General features: G+C 41.2%; 1 protein-coding gene across 1 annotated transcript in view; it reads left to right on the top strand.

The window, feature by feature from the left end:
- The first annotated feature begins 2,888 nt into the window (after window positions 1–2,888).
- The window catches only part of Bard1 (BRCA1 associated RING domain 1), a 71,406-nt gene continuing 55,461 nt past the window's right edge, over window positions 2,889–18,833 (top strand). Inside the window, exons 1-3 of the mRNA XM_021198732.2 lie at window positions 2,889–3,154; window positions 16,413–16,469; window positions 17,681–17,829. Of these exons, the coding sequence (XP_021054391.1) occupies window positions 3,015–3,154; window positions 16,413–16,469; window positions 17,681–17,829 (346 nt within the window). The 5' untranslated portion in view covers window positions 2,889–3,014. The remainder of the gene's footprint in view (window positions 3,155–16,412; window positions 16,470–17,680; window positions 17,830–18,833) is intronic.

Genomic DNA, 18,833 nt, shown 5'->3' with positions numbered 1-18,833 from the left:
GTGTGGCTCAGTGGTAGAGTACCTACCCAGCATGCACTTGGGGGCAGAGGAGGATTGGATTAGATTTTTGTTTTCTTCATCTTACTTTTCCTACTCGATTCCGGTGAAGTCATTGAAACTTGCTGGGCCTTTGTGATGTAGCAGAACTACTTGAGTTGAGACAAAAAGAGCACTGGAAGTAAAGATTAATTAAAACACCAGGGTCCAGATGCGCCACACCGTAAATGCTTCTTTTCATAAAGGATCTTGTTCGGCTGGACTGCTGTTACAAAATGATAGTTTTGGTGACAAAAAACCATCATGAATGTAAGACAGCAGTCCAGGATCAGCATCAGCACGCCGCGGTTCTCTCTGTGAGGGGCTGCTGGCTTTTTGCGCTCTTACAAGATAGAAAGTGAGCTAATTCTTCCTCGGCTGAAGGTTATGGTGGCTTCTGTGATTCCTAGAGGTGAGAGGAGAAAGACCTCGAGCCCAAATCCCTGTGGCGAGCCCAAATCCCTGTGGCCAGACTAGTTAAAGCAAGTAAAGAATTAAGCAAGCATTTGTACTTGCGTCCGCGGGTTCCCTCCCCCTAAGGTAGGGCTTGAGAGGTCAGCTTAGATGTTAGAGAGACAAGGGTTTTATAGCTCAGGGGTAGGGGGTTTTCAAATGGGAGATTTGGGAGGAAAAGTAGGTGGAGTTACAGGAGCAGAAAATAGGACTACCACGACAGTCATAATGACCTCCTGAAACAAAGACTTGATTGCAAGGGGGTCATAGAGTAGACATAAAAACAAAACAATCGTAACAGTCATAACAACCTTGTGAAACAGAGGTAGGGTTGCAAGACGGTTTTAACTTTGGAAGAAAAACGTGATTCCTGATTCCTGGAACAGCCACTACAGAACCATTTGTAAGTAAGGTTACAGGATGGGCATAGCCCAATCCTTGAGAAACGGGAGATTAATCATAATCAGGAATGAACTTGGTTTATTTTTACTCTAAGATGATGGCTTTCAAGCCTAAGATGGAGGCAGGCTGGTTTATCAGTTCCATCCTCAAAATCTCAAGTAAATCTAAGTGCTTTCATAAGGCCCTGCCTCCAAATGCAGTCTCATTAGGGGCTAGAACTCATTCATGAACTTGGGGCAGACACATTGATTCAGACCCATGTTGAATTTAGCCTCAAGCTGTAATATTCATTCCAGGCTTGAATCAGATAATTAAGTGAAGCACTTGCGATATATAGAGTCTAAGAACTCAAACTCACAGCTCTACTTAGAGCTTTATACTACATGTCCATCCTGGCTCTATAAACGCTCATATAAATGTGCATGCTATGAACTGTGAGGTTAAAAGTACCCGAGAGAATCTACATTCAGGCTCAGGAAAACCTTTCAAGGATTGATGTTTGAGCTGAGATCTGAAGGAGTACTGCCTAAGAGGAAAATTCCAGGTTCCAAAGTCAGTCTTTGTGTAAAAGCCCAGAGGCAGCCAGACCTAGGCTTTTGATAAAGAAAGGCCCCAAGGGAGAATAATGGCATGCTCTCCCAGGTTGGCATAGGCCTCATATCTCCTCAAGGAAATACCTTTAGAGTTCTTATTTATTTATTTATTTATTTATTTGCGATAGGGTTTGTCTTGGCTGTCTTGGAATTCTATTGACTAGGTTGGCTTTGAACTCAGAGATCCACCTGCTCTCCCCCTCCCCTCAATTCCATGCCTCTAGTGCTGGGATTAAAGGAGTGTGGACTCCAGACCTTTAGAGTTTAATCAGGGTAAGTGCCAAGACTAATTTTGTGTTTGGTAATGTTTTGGATATCTTTACTGAGGCCTAAGGATGGGAGGCAATCTAGGCAAATGTGTGGATTCCAGTAAGACGGCTCTAACAACTTTGAGGTAAACAGAGGCAGCTGGGGCAGTTAAGCAGAGACAGAGAAATAAAGGGAGATAATGTAAGAATGTGTTCATAGGTCGGAAGTTGTGGCGAGGGCTGGGCTTGCCCAGTGTTAATTCAGTGCGGATTCAGATCCTCAGAAGGGCTAGTGATATGGCTGGTAGAATACTCATAGCATAAAGGAGGCTCTAGGCTCAGTTCAGCCCCATGTAAATTGGGCATGGTGGTGCATATCTGTAATCCCCTACCACGTGTGAAGCAGAGGATCACAAATTGAGAAGTTCAAGGTCACCCTTAGCTTCACAGTTTAAGCTAGCTTGGCAAACAGACGCCGCTTCAAAAAAAAAAAAAAAAATCCCTGTGGAAGGTAGACCCTCTAGCAAACAAAAACGTTTTATGCAATTTATCATATTTCAAAAGCACACCAGAACTTCTAAGAGATGCCGCCCTTGGTCGGATATTTACTGACCAGTTAAAAAGTTAAATTGAAACTTAGTATTTAGCGGGTCCTTATATCCTACAGCAAGGAGAAAAAAGAAAACTTTCTTATATAAACGGTAGTACTTTTATTGTCATGGGAAAAGCTTGTCCAAGTTCAACAGTAGCGAGAAAGCCACTCTTGGCTAATGGCTTCAGCGACGAGTTCCTGAGGCTAAGGGAGGGTTAGAACCCCACTTCCAGGTAAGTGAACAATTTCTGCGAGCTGAGAGGGGGTGGGACTGAAACCCAAGGGGAGCTCCGCCTCTTTGAAGGCGTGGCCTGAGGTCCTGCCGCTCTGTTTCCCGCTCAGGAAGTTTGAGCGCACTCTGCTCCGCCTCCAAGGGCAGTGACTTCTCCCCACTCCTCCTAAACCCCGCGCCTAGGCACTTTGGCTTCCGCGGTCCGCCCGACACCTCCCGAGGGCGTGGCCTCTCAAGCCTCGCCTCTCCATTTCCGGAACTTGGACCGCGTTAGTAAGGCCCCGCCTCCAAGGGGCGTGGCCTCAGGCCGCGTCCTTCCATCCCCGGGAGTTTTACGGCGTTTCGGCCGTCCAGCCCGAGGCGTCCCACGGATTCTGAAACTCCGCACGCAGCGGGATTCCGCGGTGACCATCGGGGTGCGGCGCTAGAGCAAACCTGACCTCCCCTCCTCCGTGGGAATGCCGCGCCGGCCGCCGAGGGTCTGCTCTGGGAACCAGCCTCCTCCCGTGCCCGCCATGGAGCCGGCTACGGACGGGCTTTGGGCCCACAGCCGCGCGGCGCTTGCCCGCCTGGAGAAGCTGCTGCGCTGCTCCCGCTGGTAAGGACCGGCCTAGCGACCTAGTGTCGTCTGCCCCTCCGTGTCCCATTCCCGTGTTTTCTGAGTGGCTTCCCAGCCATCTGCAGCAAAGAGGATTTTAACGGCACTTTTCGAATTTTCGCGGGAGAACTGCCTTCGGGGCGTGGCTCCAACGCTGGTTCCTCCCGGAAGGTGACGCTGGGAGCTGGGCCGGGCTAGGGCTGCAGGGGTCCTTGAGTTTGATCCTCTGGGAAGGTGCTCCCGTAGTTGCAGGCCACCACAGCCCCTGTGAGGATGACCTTTTGTTCTTTTCTCTAGTAGCAGGCTAGGCGTGGGGAATGGGAGGCTACGGACAGGTTACGGGTAGTTTGGCGATGGCAGTTTGTTGAGCATCGCAATTTTTCCTTAGTTTGATGGAAAGATTATGGCCCTGTACCACACTGATCCTCCAACACGCCCTCTCAGGGATTTTATTCAGTCCGAAATGCACTCCTGAGTGGTGCTTTCTTACCTGAGGCTGTTTATTGAATACTACCTATTGGAGTGTACTTCTTTTCCCTTTTTTCTCTTTGGCAGTAGCGAATGTTGAGCCTTAAGTCTTTAAGCACTCAGTTACTACAAATACAGTGTTAGCTGCCACTTTTTCTTTTAAAAAAAGTTAACTAACAATAAACTTTGCACTTACATTAAATTATTCTTTACGAACTCTTAATATTTGAAAGAATGGCATTGTATTTCTTAGGAGAGTGGCAGTTTTGTTAGCATGAGCACGTTCTGAGTTCTGCTTGTGTTTTTCTAAAGCATACGGATCATCCTGGGCATAGACAGATAGGAAACTCAACTATTCTAGTTACAGTAGTAGAAGCCAGTGATGACTCACACTTGAAAAAACTGTGGGTCGCGACCACTGGGACACACATTTCCAGTGGTCTTAGGAACTGAGACCCTGCTTTGTAGCAAAATTACAGTTATGAAGTAGCAAAGACAAGAATTTTATGTTTAGGGTCACCACAACATGAGGAACTATATTGAAGGGGTGGTAGCATCAGGGAAGGTTGAGACCCAACCACTGCTGTAAATAGTTGAACCAAACAAAGTTAGACTCAGATGGAAACAGTCTTCCACTTAGAATATGTCAGACCACATGAATTCAGGTTCCAGCCACTTCTTTGGTCTTCTCTGTACCTCAGTAATAATGATTTGCTCATTCACGTATTAATTTGCTAATACTAAAATTTGATAATAAACATGTAATGAATACATACCAAACAGTGTTCCAAGTATGGAGAGCTCATTAGTGAGCAAAGCTTATTTCCCATGTTTCTGTCACCCTGCCTCAATTGTTTCTTGTGGTGACTATCCAAAATGGTCACCAAAAGGTGTGATGACAAAATGATTTAGTCTGCCTGCTGGATCATTTGGAAGAGACTAGGTAAAGTAATATGAATAATCTGTAGATTGTCCTAACATTAACCAGTTACCCTTTTTACCAACTGCCAGCTCTTTTAAACTAAGTGAGCTTACCATGAGAGTCAAGGGCCTGAAGATAATAGTAATTAGGCTCAGGATATACTATGTCACATCCAGTTGTCCAGAGAATATGAGATTCCTGTGGTCTTGTTTTTCTTTTTTTCAGTTTATGAAACTCTGCTAAATGAGTTTAACTACTAGAGGATATAATTTCATATAGGACCTTGAATTAATTTTTCCCTGTGAGGTGTCAATAAATATTACGTAGGCTTTTCAGTCACAAATCATCTCTATTTTCTTTAAAAGGGTTAAAAGGCTGGGAGTGGGTGGCTCATGGCCTTACACTCAGCTTTCTGGAGGCAGTTACAATCGGTTGCCTCTGAGTTTTTAGTCAGCCCGGTCTACATTGAGTTCCTGGCTTGCAGGATTACCTTGTGAGACCCAGTCTTGAAAACCAAAGCAAACCAAAGCAAACCAAAAGTATAAAAATGTTCTTTGTTTAAAGGGCTGTGGGAAAGCAGGCTGTTTTGGCTTGATTTGTACCAGAGGCAACAACTTTCCAAACTTTTCCTTCTTTCTTTTATTTTTCTGTTGATACAACAGATTGCTCTATAGCCTGGGTTAGCCTGGAACATATTATGTGCCCATCTTATCTTTAAATTAAGTGACCTTCTGCTGTAGTGTCCTTAGCACTAGAATTACAGATGTATGGCACCATGTCCAGCCTCAGACTCAGTTTTAAGAAAGCAAACTTAAGTTTAAAGACCCTTTGGTTATACTGGTTTACATTGCACAGGAAATGGTTTAGGTCATATGGGAAATGCATTTCTTCCTGGCTTTGCTAGAGGAGAGCAACCCTGGACGGTCTGCTGCTTGCTTCAACTCATCATCACCTAGAGTGTCATGTTATTTGAAATCGTGTGTGTCCTTTCACCGAGCTTCAGAGTTCTCCCCAGTAGGCTGCTGATTACCCCGATTACCCTCACATTCAGCTTGCAGCTGTCATCTCTCTGGTGTTCCCAGCTGTCACCTGTCTTGTGTAGCACATTGGATCTGTTTTGTAGCAAGTATGGCTTGCTCTTGCAGGGGATTGGCTATGTTACAGGGCATCCTTCCTGACCTTATAACATGACTCTGGCTTCAAGGTGAAGCTGGTGAACGCGTTGAAGAGGCCAGATGTGACACTGACCGTAGGGCCAAGCCTCACAACCAAATAGAAGCTATTTAAGGACTGGGGGAAAGGAAGCTGGAAGACCTTATTATTTGAGAGGCTGGCAGAAAGCAGAGAACTAATGTGTTCCTAAAGGAAGCAGGAAATGCAGATAGGAGCTGCCCTGTTAGTGCATCCAGGTGTCCTATGATGCTGTTTTGTGAATTAAAATTAATTAGGTACTTCTTGGCATATTTTTGGAGTGAGGAGGGTTGGACTTTTTATGCTGATTTTATTTTGTGCTTTTTATATCACTTTAGAGAAGATTAAAAAATAATCATAACTTTGAAGATAGTTGGTTTTTTCAAAATATCATTGTTATTTAAAAGATAAATTGATTTTATATATGTGTATATACATATATAAACTTAAAGCACGTGTGCATTATGTTTATATATGTATATATGTGTGTATATGTATGTACACACATGTGTAAATGCATAATGTGTGTGTGCTCTAAGTTTGGGATCCTCCTGCCTCAGCCTTGAGAGTGCTGGGACCACGGCATTATACATGGATTCTAGACCCTAGGGAGGTTGTTTGGTGGTTAAAGTGTTTGCTGTGCAAATGCTTGAACACATAGCATGAAGATCTGAATTCAGATCCCCAGAGTCTATGTAAAAGTGAGGCTGCTGTGCTCTTCTGTAAGCCCAGAATGGGGGTTATATTCAGGTAGATCTCAGGGGCTTGCTGGTCAGCAGTCAGGCTGAAATGGTTATCTCCAGGTTAAGTAAAAGACTATCTCAGAAACTTAGGAGAAATGATTGAGGGTCATATTCTAATTAGTCTCTGGCCTCTGTATGTGCCTATATATGCATATACTGCACATGTATCCAACTTTCGTACAAGTATACATACAAATAAAAGATGGATGGATGCCTGCCACTGCATTCCAGCCAGCTTCAGATCCTGGGTCAGGTTTATTACTCTTTGTTCACTTCCTTGTTTTCTAAGTGTTAATAAAATTGCCCTTTGTACCCATGTTATGGATGGATGTTCTTAAAATAAAGCACAGATTTCCTGACTCCAGGCATTTAGCTTTTGCCTGTCTTTAGGAGTCTTGACTCTTGAGAGTGATTCTTACAGGCCAGCGATCCTTAAGTAGGATGATTGCTCCCTCTGCTTTGCTGTGGCACTGGTTGGTTATTCATTAGAACAAGAAGTCACTGAGGCATACATGCGGCAATGCATTTTCTCCTTGTAGGGGATATGTGCTCAATTTTAAGGAGCTCAAAGCATACGCAGTTCAGGGTAAGTTATGAAGAAGGCCCAGGAGATGTGGAGGAAGTAATGTTGCTTAGGTCTGTATGGTGGAGCAAAGTCCTTGTGCTTTGCAGGTAGACCTTTGAGATGTGGGTACATTTTTATTAATTGCTCACAGTGGTGGTGTTGGTGATATTAGCAAATGACTAAGCTAGGAATGTTAGAATAAATAGGGAATGGGTTAGATGGTCCAAGACTTAAAACCAGTTATATCTTGAGGGACAAGTAGCCTAAAAACCAAGTTTATTAGTTTATAAGTTTACATAATTATTGTTCTAGTTTGCTTCCCTGTTGCTGTGATTAACACCATAACCAAAAGCAATTTGGGATGAAAGGATTTGGACTTTATACTTTTAGGAGAGGGTCACTGAGGGAGACCAGGGCAGGAACTCAAGACAGGAAGCTGGAAGTAGGAAACAAACTGGAATACTGCCTGCTCTCTAACTAGAGCTCAGCAGCCTTGCTTATCTAGCCTAGGCCCAACTGCCTAGAGAGGGTGCTGCCCATCGTGGCCTGGGCTCTCCACATCAGTTGTCAGTCAACACAGCCAATCTGATAAGGCAGTTTTTCAGTTGAAGTTCTCTTGACCCAAGTAACTCTAGGTTGTTTCTAATTGACAGTTAAAAATAAATAAAATAAATGAAAGAACTAGCACAGTTAACTTCCTGAGGAGGGCTATTCATATGGCTTTTCTGAAATCTATGTCTTTAGCTATTAAATAATGAATATAAATGAATCGGCTTTTAAAGCTCTCTCCAATATTCAGACTTCATAATTATTAACATTGTTTACAGCTTTTAATAGAAATAACATATATGTAAAGGGGGGGGCACAGATTGTTAGTGTCCATATCCTCCAGTCTAGAATTTCTTTATTCATGGAATTTATTTGTGTGCTACTTTACTTATTTGCTTGATGTCTACCTCCTTCAATTATGTTATAGTTCTCATAAAGACAGGCTCACATTTTTAGCCACAGTGCCAAATATAATGTTTCCAAGTGTTAAAATAATGAATGAAAAAAAATTAGGTCAAGTATGTCCCAGCTTCAAAGTGATGATGCTAAGATGACCTACTTAAAGTCACCAAGAGCACAAAGAGAAGCCTGCATTGGTTTCCAGTGTTAATTACTAATACTGAACGGTGGTTAAGGCCTCAAGGCAGATGGACATGTAGGTCAGTCTGACTTCTGAGAGTCAGAGTTAAAACTACTGTACATGCAGTCCTATTATGGGTGAAGGCCCAGCTGGTGTTATTATATAGGGCTTGTTACTTCTACAGAAATTTGTCAAACACAGGGGACATCTTTTATTTTATTTAATCTTAAGACAGGGTCTCATTCTGTTGCTCAGGTTGATTTCAAACTCCCAGATTCTCTCCGCTTAGCCTCTCCGGTGCTGGGTTTGCCCCTGTGTGATACTGAGCACAGCTGGATGCCTTTAATTCTGTTCTTTATACCACAAGTGAAGGTGTTACTGGTAAGCAGGTCTGGGCTCAGAGGAGACACTAGAGAATGACAATGGATATCTGAGAGTTACTTGCATGTGACTAAAGTCTGTTTCTAGGAATGAGAAGGGAAGAAAGGAACGCTTAGGTATGAGCCTTGAAATCCAGAATGGCAGGTGAAAGGGATGAAGCTTTTATAAGACACCAGAGCAGCAGTTGCTTAGATGTTTTACTTTGGAGAAAAGGAAATAGAAGACAGACTCAACACTGGTCACATCTACATGATAGTCTATGGAGCTTCTATGGCAGATTCTCCTAGGATAAGATCTACCATCTACTGTAATTAGTCATTACTAGAATTCTGTTGTGCGTTTACTTTTGGAATAAATTGTCTCATTTGACATTTGCTGACACTAAGCAATTAAATGCAAATTTGAAGCATTCCCTTGTGATTTACCTAAATCTGACATATAAAATAGTCACAGAGAGACTTTGGTCAGGGAAGCAGGTCAGTGCCTTGCTCAGCCATTATCAGAGCAGTTTCCTTCTGCAGCAGATGGAAACAAATACAGAGACCCACACAGCTAGATCACCCAGTTCTATATAGGATGTCTCCATCAAATCTCTCCCCGTAGGACTCAGAGAACCCTATGGTGGAGTGTAAGAGCCAGAGGGAATGGAGGACACCAAGAAACAAGGCCTTTTAAATTAAAACAAGCAAAGCTCATCAACTCAGAGACTAGATAGAGAGCATTCACAGGGCCTGCACTGGTCTGTACCAGGTCCATTGTGTGTATACTATGGCTTCCAGTTTAGTGTTTTTTATTATGGGATTCCTGGGTGCAAACAAGTGGTCTCTTCATCTGTAATTTTTCCTTGTGCCTATTCTTGGGCTCTGTTCCTTCTGTTTGTTTTGTCCTATCCTGATACATTAGTTTTGTTTTAGTGTACTTTATTATCATCCTTAAAAGCCTGTTTGTCTCTAATGAGAGACAGAAAAGGGGTGGATCTGGATGACAAGGGAGGTGGGAGGAACTGGGAGGAGTAGAGGGAGGGAAACCATAATCAGGACATATTATGTGAGAAATAAAATCTCTTTTGAATAAAAGGGAAAAAATAGTCACAAAGAATAGAATGCTTAGTTGGGCTTGGTGGTTCATATCTGTGATCTCCGAACGAACGGGGTAGAAACAGGAGCATTATGAGTTGAGATTAACCTGAACGTCATACACACAGACAATCTCACACACACACACACACACACACACACACACACACACACACACACACACCAAACCAACAAAATAAGGTATTACTCATTTACCCTTTCTCTCATTCTCTTAAAGGGAAATGTAGCAAGTTGTTTAATTAGTTTGGGAAGTTTATACAATTTCATGTTAAATACACTGATCTGTAACTTAAAAATACCTTGAGGATACCTTACAATGTAAGAGCACTGGAGTCCTTGTTCCATCTAATATTAACTAGCAGTTCGTACCTCTTGGGAGTTTAGGAGAGCCATTCAGTTAAATACTTCTGCTTCATTAGTATAATCTCAATTGAATTCAGTTTTCCTTTGTAAAGAAAATGTTATCAGTAGGTGTTCGGGCTAGTTTTGTTTCAACATGACAAATTAGAATTATCTGAAAGGAGAGAGAACCTCAATTGAAAATGCCTGTATATGATCTGGCTGTGGGGCTGGAGAGATGGCTCAGAGGTTAAGAGCACTGTCTGCTTGCTCTTCCTGATGTCCTGAGTTGAATTCCCAGCAACCACATAGTGACTCACCACCATCTATAATGGGATCTGATGTCCTCTTCTGTCTGTCTGTCTGTCTGTCTGTCTGTCTGTCTGTCTCTCTCTCTCTCTCTCTCTCTCACACACACACACACACACACACACACACACACACCTACCTTAAAAAAATATCTGATTGTAAGACATTTATTTTCTTAGTGATTGATGAGGAGGGCCAAGCTCATTGTGGGTGGTGCCATCCTTAAGCTGATGGTACTGTAAGAAAGCAGGCTGAGCAAGCCATGGAGAGCAAGCTAGTAAGTAGCACTCCTCCATGTCCTCTGCATCAGCCCCTGCCTCCAGGATCCTGCCCGGTTTTCATGTTCTAACGTCTTTGGTGATGAACAGCAATGTGTAAGTGTAAGCAGAATAAACCCTTTCCTCTCAACTTGTGTTTTGGTCATGGTGTTTTGTCGTGGCAATAGAAACCCTGACTAAGACAGTAGGATTGTTTTAGAATTGCTTGTTTTCACTGTTTGTTTGTTTCTAAGTTATAATGCATTGATCTTTGTAAATCTCCTACATAGAGAAGTGTAGTTAAGAGAGTTTTTATGCTGATTTTTTTTAAAGGTATAGAGTTATTAGTTTTAAATATCTTATCAAGGAAGGGTCTTTTCTGCATTTTTCTAGTATATTTAAATATCATAGAAAATAAAGTAAGGGTAGAGGATAAATGCTAATATAAATGAAAATTTGCACGCCCTTTCATTTGCTTCATCCTCTAAGGGTTATTGCGATCCATGCTAGGTGGATAAAAGGGGTCAGGGAACTCAAAACAATTTTCATATCTCATGTGGAAGAAAATGAGAATCTGGCAGATAAAATAAAAAGTATTTGTTTTTAGCATTAAATTCCAGAGCCCCAGTTAGATGTCATCACTGCTCTTTGGAATATTAGAATGTCTTCTATCTTCCTTAAGTCAATTTGCATGTCTTGGGGTCCAGGAACTGCCTCACAAACCACATGAACACCAGTCTCAGACAGACAGGGGGAGTTTCTTCAGCTTATCTAATAGGGTGGAACTTGTCTTAACTTACTAACAAGGATGTCAGTTACCCATGTTCATGTCTCTTTCTGCCAAGTAGGAGGTCAGTTCCCTGGGAGGTCTTACCAAATTTTAATTGACCACCACGCAAAATGGAAGTCTTATTCCAAATAGTTTCTTCTATTGGTGCAGGTGCCTCTCTTATGTTGGGATCCATATCAGGGGCAGTTTACACCATAAAAGCTTATACACAGGTGCAAGAAGTACTGCTGGGTGGTTGGTTTGGCTCTGAGCTTATTGTGAGTAACTAACTATACAAAGCAGTTCAGAACATAACAGACTATGTAATCAACTTGGGCATGAGAAAGTTTTCTAATAACAGCAGAAACAACATATGAGAAAGTTTTCTTATTTTATTAGTAACAGAACCACATGGCAGGCTAGCTAGGGAACAGTTACCTAGGCCTTACCATTTTATGTAGGCCTTAACCGTCCATTAGGTCTTAATATTTTACCTAGGCCTTAATAGTTTATATAGCCGGGCGTGGTGGTACACGCCTTTAATCCCAGCACTCGGGAGGCAGAGGCAGGCGGATTTCTGAGTTTGAGGCAAGCCTGGTCTACAGAGTGAGTTCCAATACAGCCAGGGCAACACAGAGAAACCTTGTCTCGAAAAACCAAAAAAAAGAAAAAAAGAAAAAGAGTTTATATAATACCCCACTTGAGTCTAAGACCCTTAGGAAGGAATTAGCCAGCTTAGTGTCCTTCATGTGCCTCGGTAATTGCATCAAGTCCTGGGATGGAACTAAAATCTGCTTATCTGTTTACTAGTGCCATTGTTATGTTCCCTGTATAGCGTTTGGGTAGTGTGTCAAGTGTGTTAGGCCTTCGTATTTATTGTGTAGAAGAAAGTGTGGTCTAGGCTTGGAGAACAGGCCAGTCAAAGCTGTGGGGCTGGAGCTGGGTAGAGGCTAAGTAGGATTTGTCACAAACACTGGCCCAACCATAGCAGAGCTCTGCTGAGGAGCAACAAGAAGGGTCACACTGCGTGACTTTACTGTTACCAGATTCTGAAGGGCATTGCAGTCTAATAATGTGTACTTTAAAATAACACCCCGGAAGGGGTGAATGTCAGGTAAATCTGAATCTTGTCTGGTAACTCATGATCATCAGCTTCTTGTGCATCTTTTAAGAGATTCTCTGTGTATGCCTTCATATGGGAGGATGCTGTACATGAAGTAGCTATGATGTGGCTTAGCTGTTACCTTCCTGGTAAAGAGTTAAGTTGCTTGTGGTCTTCAGCAGTAACAACCAGTGCTGGAATGAGTATTTTTACCATGATTTTAAATGCTTGTGTATGAACATAGTTGACAAAGGCGAAAGCTGGGGTGAATATATTCTTCATCTCTCACCACTCCTGAGGTCTGTAGCTTGGGTTCAGTTCACTTTTTTACCTCCAGGTTTCTCAATAGCATATCCCCATTTCTAGTTTTTTAAAATTTATTTATTTATTTATTTATTTATTTTTATTTTAGATGCTATTTCCTTACTTCTTACTCTTAAAGCTGAATTTTCTTATTTTCTATTAACCTTGTACTGTAGAAGCTTACCAGTACACTCAAAAAGTACAAAGTAATTTTCCATTATTAAGTCCACATTCCACTAGTTTGTCTCATCTTTTATAACATTTGAAAAGTCCTATGTGCTGATTTCTTTTTAAACAATATATGTGACATTTTAATTGTATTTCTTTTTTATTTTTTGAAATGTTCAAATAGCTTCATCCAGGGGTCTTTATGGCAGCAAAACTGATTTACTTTGTAAACATTTTTTCTTTAATTTTGAGGATTTCATACATGTATACAATGACATATGATCATAGTTATCCCCTGCAGTTCCTCCTATATTCTCCCAATCCACCTTGCTCCTAACATTGTCTTTGAATTTTTTTCTTTGAACATACTAAGTTCCATTGCCCTATGTGAATGGGTGGGGGGCCATCCACTGGAGCACTAGAAGTCTACCAGTGGCCATCCCCCAAATCCTTCTCTCCCCAGACAACTCTCAGTAGCTCCTTCTTAGTAAGGCTCAAGGCTGGGAGTTCATCTAGCTTGTCCGTGCTTTGGCTGTCTTGATCTTGTGTGGGTCTATAGTGTTGTTTCTTAATCTCTGGACGCTTTTAAAAGTGTACCTAGAGGATGTTTGGTGTTTTGACAGTCATTCTTTACAAGTAACCCAACAGAAATTGCTGCAGCTGAAATAATTTGGTTAAAGTTGGGTTCATTTAAGATTTTGGTTAGTATCTCTTAGATGTAAGATAAAGTTCTTTTATTCTTGGTATCCAACTAGAGGCTGGCTGTTCCCTGAATTCTGTCTATGACACAGATGAACTCTATCACTACAATGTCTGCCTTGTACCTGCCCTTGAAGTTGGCTGTGCTCTCTTTCCACCTAGCCATCACATTCTCCTCATTGTTCCTTTCCTCAGAACCCACGCAGAACCCATATCTTTTCTCGTTTGTTAACAACCTCAAGAAAGTCAGTCTAGTTCACTAATTAGAAAAGGTCTACTCATCACTTTCCCATAGATGTTATGCCACTGCTAATTACATGATAGCATGTCATTGCTAGGGTGAAGGGGAGGAACTATAAAAAAGATTCAGAATTATCTTAGCATAACTTATATAAGATATCTTAGGAAGGAAATTAAAGGTTTAGAAATAGATTTTGGACATTGAATTCAGAGAAAGCCAGTAGGGTGTGGGCTGACTGCATGGTGGAGACATGCTGATATGGAGGGTCGGGGGTGAAGCAGCCAAGGCAGTGGTGAACTAATCAGGTAGATGTTCTGTAAGAAAGGTAAGGCTCACTAGAAGGACGCCTCAGGAAGAAGGCCTGTGTGAGGTCAGTGTGAACGCACAGAGAGGTCAGAGAAGAGGAAGAACCAAAGTACCCAGGAGACTTTCAACACTGGGACTTTGTAGAGCTCATTTAGCTGAGTTGGGGGAGACCGTAAAATGGGTGGCAGGTCAATGCAGTGGTGTTTTTTGTTTGTTTTTTGTTTGTTTGTTTGTTTGTTTCAGGTTGAAGGAGAGGCTAACATGTGAGTGACAGGAAGGAGATTCAAATGATGACTGCCACAGACTTAAATCCAGGAAGATATGGAAGCTTGATAGCAGGGCGTCTCAGGATGATGAGTAGCTGAGGGAGGGCTTCTGAGTCGGAGGAAGGGGTGAGGCTGTGGAAGTAGTGGTCTAGAGGATCACAGGCTCACACCATTTGAGATGCTTAGCACAGGTAGCCTTGAGTAACCATGTAGCCGCTGCTTAGCATTTATTTCATCATTGTAGAGCTACAGAGGTGAAGAAACACAGTTTTTAAAGTTGTTTCTTTCTTTCCCTTATTTTGGCTAGAGTCTCATTTTTTTTTTAGGCCAAGGTGGGCTAGAATTCATTATGTGGTGCAAGCTATCCTTCAACTTAGCATCCTTCTGCTTCTGCTTTCTCAGAGTAGGAAAATTAGGTGTGCACCACCATGTCAACCTTTCTTCTGTCTTTACTGTGGAGTCCAGAGCCTAGACAAACATGGCAGGGAGCCCCTGGGACTGCAAAGCATTATGAACTTGCATTCATGAGTATCTTAGGAGCTCAGCAGTAAAGATGGCTCTGAGTCATTAAGCTTGGTAGTCTGGACTGAATAGTGAGTCCTAGGAACTACAAAGATGGTCAGTATTCACTCTAGATGGAGTTGGGTTTGGCCAGGATGTTGCAACAGGAGATACACAGAAAGTTGTAAGAGGTTCATATTGTAAGGACCAACTAGAATTTAGTTCTTAGTTATGAAAGAGGAGGTTAGGTTTGACCGATTCATGTAATAAAAATTATACAAGCTGCACAAATATTGTTTATAATCATCAGATTGCCAGAGTCACCAAACTTATATTTTATCAATTTATCCCATGTAGTATGGTAAAAAAAAAAATGGTTTTGTGAGGTTTTGAAAGTAATGGATTTTGTAATGTCAGTGAGCAGCATTTTTAATAGTTTGAGAATAACGGGGCTGTGTACTGTCTTCTTAGCCTCTTCCTGAAAGCTCAATTTTACTTTAATGTTTTTATCTATTAAAATGTGCACTGTGAAACTTTTGATCTTTCCAGAAATGTGGAGAACTATGTTTTACTGATATGTGGTTGTGTGCAGAGGTAATTGGATAATAATGGTGTAAACACCTACAGGTCCTGGGGTTGTTATAATAAGCCAAGTACAGGAAGTGTTCATTCATCCTTTGAAGGCTTCACCTGTGTGCTGTGCTCCTGACGCAATACCCCCTCTGAGCATCAGGGCTTAATGCATGTATATTAGTAAGAGCCCATGCTTCCCCAGGACTTCCAGAGGGAGCAGGCGTTCTGACAGACTGCACCAGGAAGCTTTTGCTTCCGCTTATTGAATCTCCTTTAGTCTGCAGACTGCCAGCTTGATTTGTGTCTGCAGTTGCTTAAGGAACAAGACCTTCAATTATCTGTGTCTTGAAAGAATGGTATATTTACTCAAAACTTCTGTAAAAGGTAGATGGCTCCTTATATCAAGAAACAATGATGTGTGCTTGGTCTTCGTTTTAAATGGCAACCCATGGATTATCATGGTCAAGATATCCTGATGTCCTAGTTTTTTGGAAAAGTTCTGGTTTGTACCCCTTTCCCCAACATTCTATACTGTTAGGCACTCTTCTTCACTCTGAGAAATTCTCTCTCATTTGGATGGCAGTCCATATTTTCAGATTTATGAGTTTCAAGTCACTCAGGGAAAGTAGACCTCAGCCGTTGAAAGAAGAAGTTTGGAAGTGCTTGAGCACTTGTTCCTTTCTCTAACCTCTCAACAAATAAATCATAAAAGGTGCTAAAACATGTGCTGAGAATTTCTATTTGAATTCAGCAAGTATGTCCATGGGGTATATAACCAGCAGAATCAAAGCCTTTGGAATAAAAGTCTCCTTAATATTTTCTGGTTTGATAAAGAGAGAAACAGATAGTGTTGGGTCTTGGGTTTGTAAAATATTGGGCATGAAATATCTAATAGTGACTTATGCTTATCTCTTCCTTTCTTCAATCAGTGCTAATATTCTGAAGGAGCCCGTGTGCTTAGGAGGATGTGAGCACATCTTCTGTAGGTGAGTCGTTAGAGCTTGATGCACACTGTGATGCAGTTGGGATGTCTGCACGTTGTCTTGGGTTGACCTTGATTGCTGTTTCCATCTACAAATATGAAATAAAGCTCCGAGGGCAGCATAAGCAGCGCTGCTAAGTTCTTGGAATGGAAATAATGCCTTTGGCATAATTCACATGTGTCTTCTTAAATCTGGTTTCAATGACTGAGCTAATAATCTTTCAAAATTTATTGAAGTCTAATTCTTAAATTTCCAACCATGAGTGACTTACAACAGTAGACACTTATTGTTGTAGATCAGAAGGCCAGAAGGTCAGGTTCTGATACATGTTGACAGAGTTTGTTCCTTCTGAAGACTGAGGGAGGATCTGTTCTCACCTAGTGTCTTGTGGCCCATTAGTGTGGTGACAGTATATGATTTGAAGAGTTGATGGACATTTGTTAGTCACCCTTTTGGCACTGTGACAGAATACCTGACAAACTATTTGAGCTCAGAGTTTCACAAGCTTCAGTTACAGTGGTCAGCTTTGGTTAATTGGATGCTTGAACACTAATTTTGCTTCTTGGGGTCAGTGTAATAAGCCAAGGGCAGGAAGTTTTCATCTTTCAAAGACCTTGTGACAGAGGACACTGGTGGTAGAAACCTGTGGAGGTAGATGTTCTGTCATGGTGAGCAGGAAACAGAGACTGGGGATTTGGCACTAGGTGTAACCTTCAGAGGCCTATTTGTAGTGATTTCTCTAGCTGGGTCCACCTCCTAAAGTTCCATCTCCCCAAATAGCACTACTTAGTTGAGGGCCAAATGTAACAGTGAGTCTGTCAGGGACACTTGTAATATTGTATGTTCTTGTCACAGGCTCTAAAGCACTCATTTGGGATTCACACCATATATAATAGGGAAAAGGATTTAATTTGGCTCACAGATTTAGATGTTTCTGGTCTTTGGTCCTTTATACTGAGGCTATATTTGTGCACATCTCTATGTCCTTATGCTTTCAGAGCCATAGATTTGTTTGTTGGGAAAAATTAGGCAGATTGTTGTGCTAAATAATGTCTCTGTAGTAAATTGATGAGATTTTTCATATATATCCGTATCATATTATCAGAGCACACTATTTTACCATTCTAGGTAAAACCACCTATGTTTCCCTACTGTTCCTACTCCTTAGTGTTTGGAGTTCACATTCTGCTGACTTTTCTTTGAATTTTTTTAAGTGGTTGTATAAGTGATTGTGTTGGCTCAGGATGCCCAGTGTGTTACACCCCAGCGTGGATCCTAGACCTCAAGATAAACAGACAATTGGACAGCATGATCCAGCTTTATAGTAAGCTCCAAAATTTGCTTCATGACAATAAAGTTTCAGGTGAGTGATATTCCTTCATTGCTTTGTTAGAGTGGACAAATTAATAATAATGAGCACATGAAGAAAGAATTCTGAATGATATAGTTCACATTTCAAGATTAATAGTTTTTTAAAAGTCATTCTGAGAAGTGAGATAATTAAGTCTAAACTTTATAGATAAGGTACTAAGGTCCAGAGGCGTTAACTGCTCTTGCCTGCAGTCTTATGTATAGTCAATATAAGAAGCAAGAGAAATAGAGTTCATTTGTTGATGTCAGTCCAGAGAGGCTCAGGACTTCACACTTTCTATAGTTGGGATAATTTCTGTAGACTATAGATACTGTAGTGATTTTATTTATAACAGTGCTTAATTCACTTTACTATACTGTTAGAAGATAGAATACAATACTCTTGTAAGGATCACTTTCTAGACTGAATTAATTAGGTGTACATTTTGAAAGAGCAAAAATCTAACACTCATTTTCTTTTCTATCTAAATGGGGGCCTAATGTTTTACAAATTGTTCTTAGACTCTGCATATTAACTATATATCTTTGCATCGTGCTTTCTGCTGAGAACTAATTGGCTGTGAAAAGAAAGTAAAGTGTTTTGAATTTTCCTAATTGGATGTTGGAGTTGCCTTTCATTGACCAAATCATATTATTTTAGCATATGTTTATAGGAGACCCTGTCTGGCAGGATGCCATGTGAGATTGATAATGGCAATATAAAATTGTCAGCTTTGTGTTTTTAAGTTTTAAGTCTTTTGTTCTTTGGATTCTGATGCAATATTTTAACTGTCAGCTACTAGTAAGGTTGATTGAACAAAATTAAAAAAACAGCAAATCTTTTAAGTAATTCTGACACTGGTTGTATTTTTAAGAATGTAAGTCATAGTTAACCTGTTTTATATTGAGTTATCTGATCTTTGTGCTAGTCTCCATTTTTTTTTTATAGTTCTTTTTTTTATTATTATTATTTTCTTTATTTACATTACAAATGCTATCCCAAAAGTTCCCTATACC

The sequence above is a fragment of the Mus pahari genome, chromosome 5 (genome assembly GCF_900095145.1).
Source record: "Mus pahari chromosome 5, PAHARI_EIJ_v1.1, whole genome shotgun sequence".
In the NCBI taxonomy this organism is placed as follows: Eukaryota; Metazoa; Chordata; class Mammalia; order Rodentia; family Muridae; genus Mus; species Mus pahari.
The sequence above is the reverse complement of the archived record's forward strand: the minus strand, read 5'-3'. Positions and strand labels throughout refer to the sequence as shown.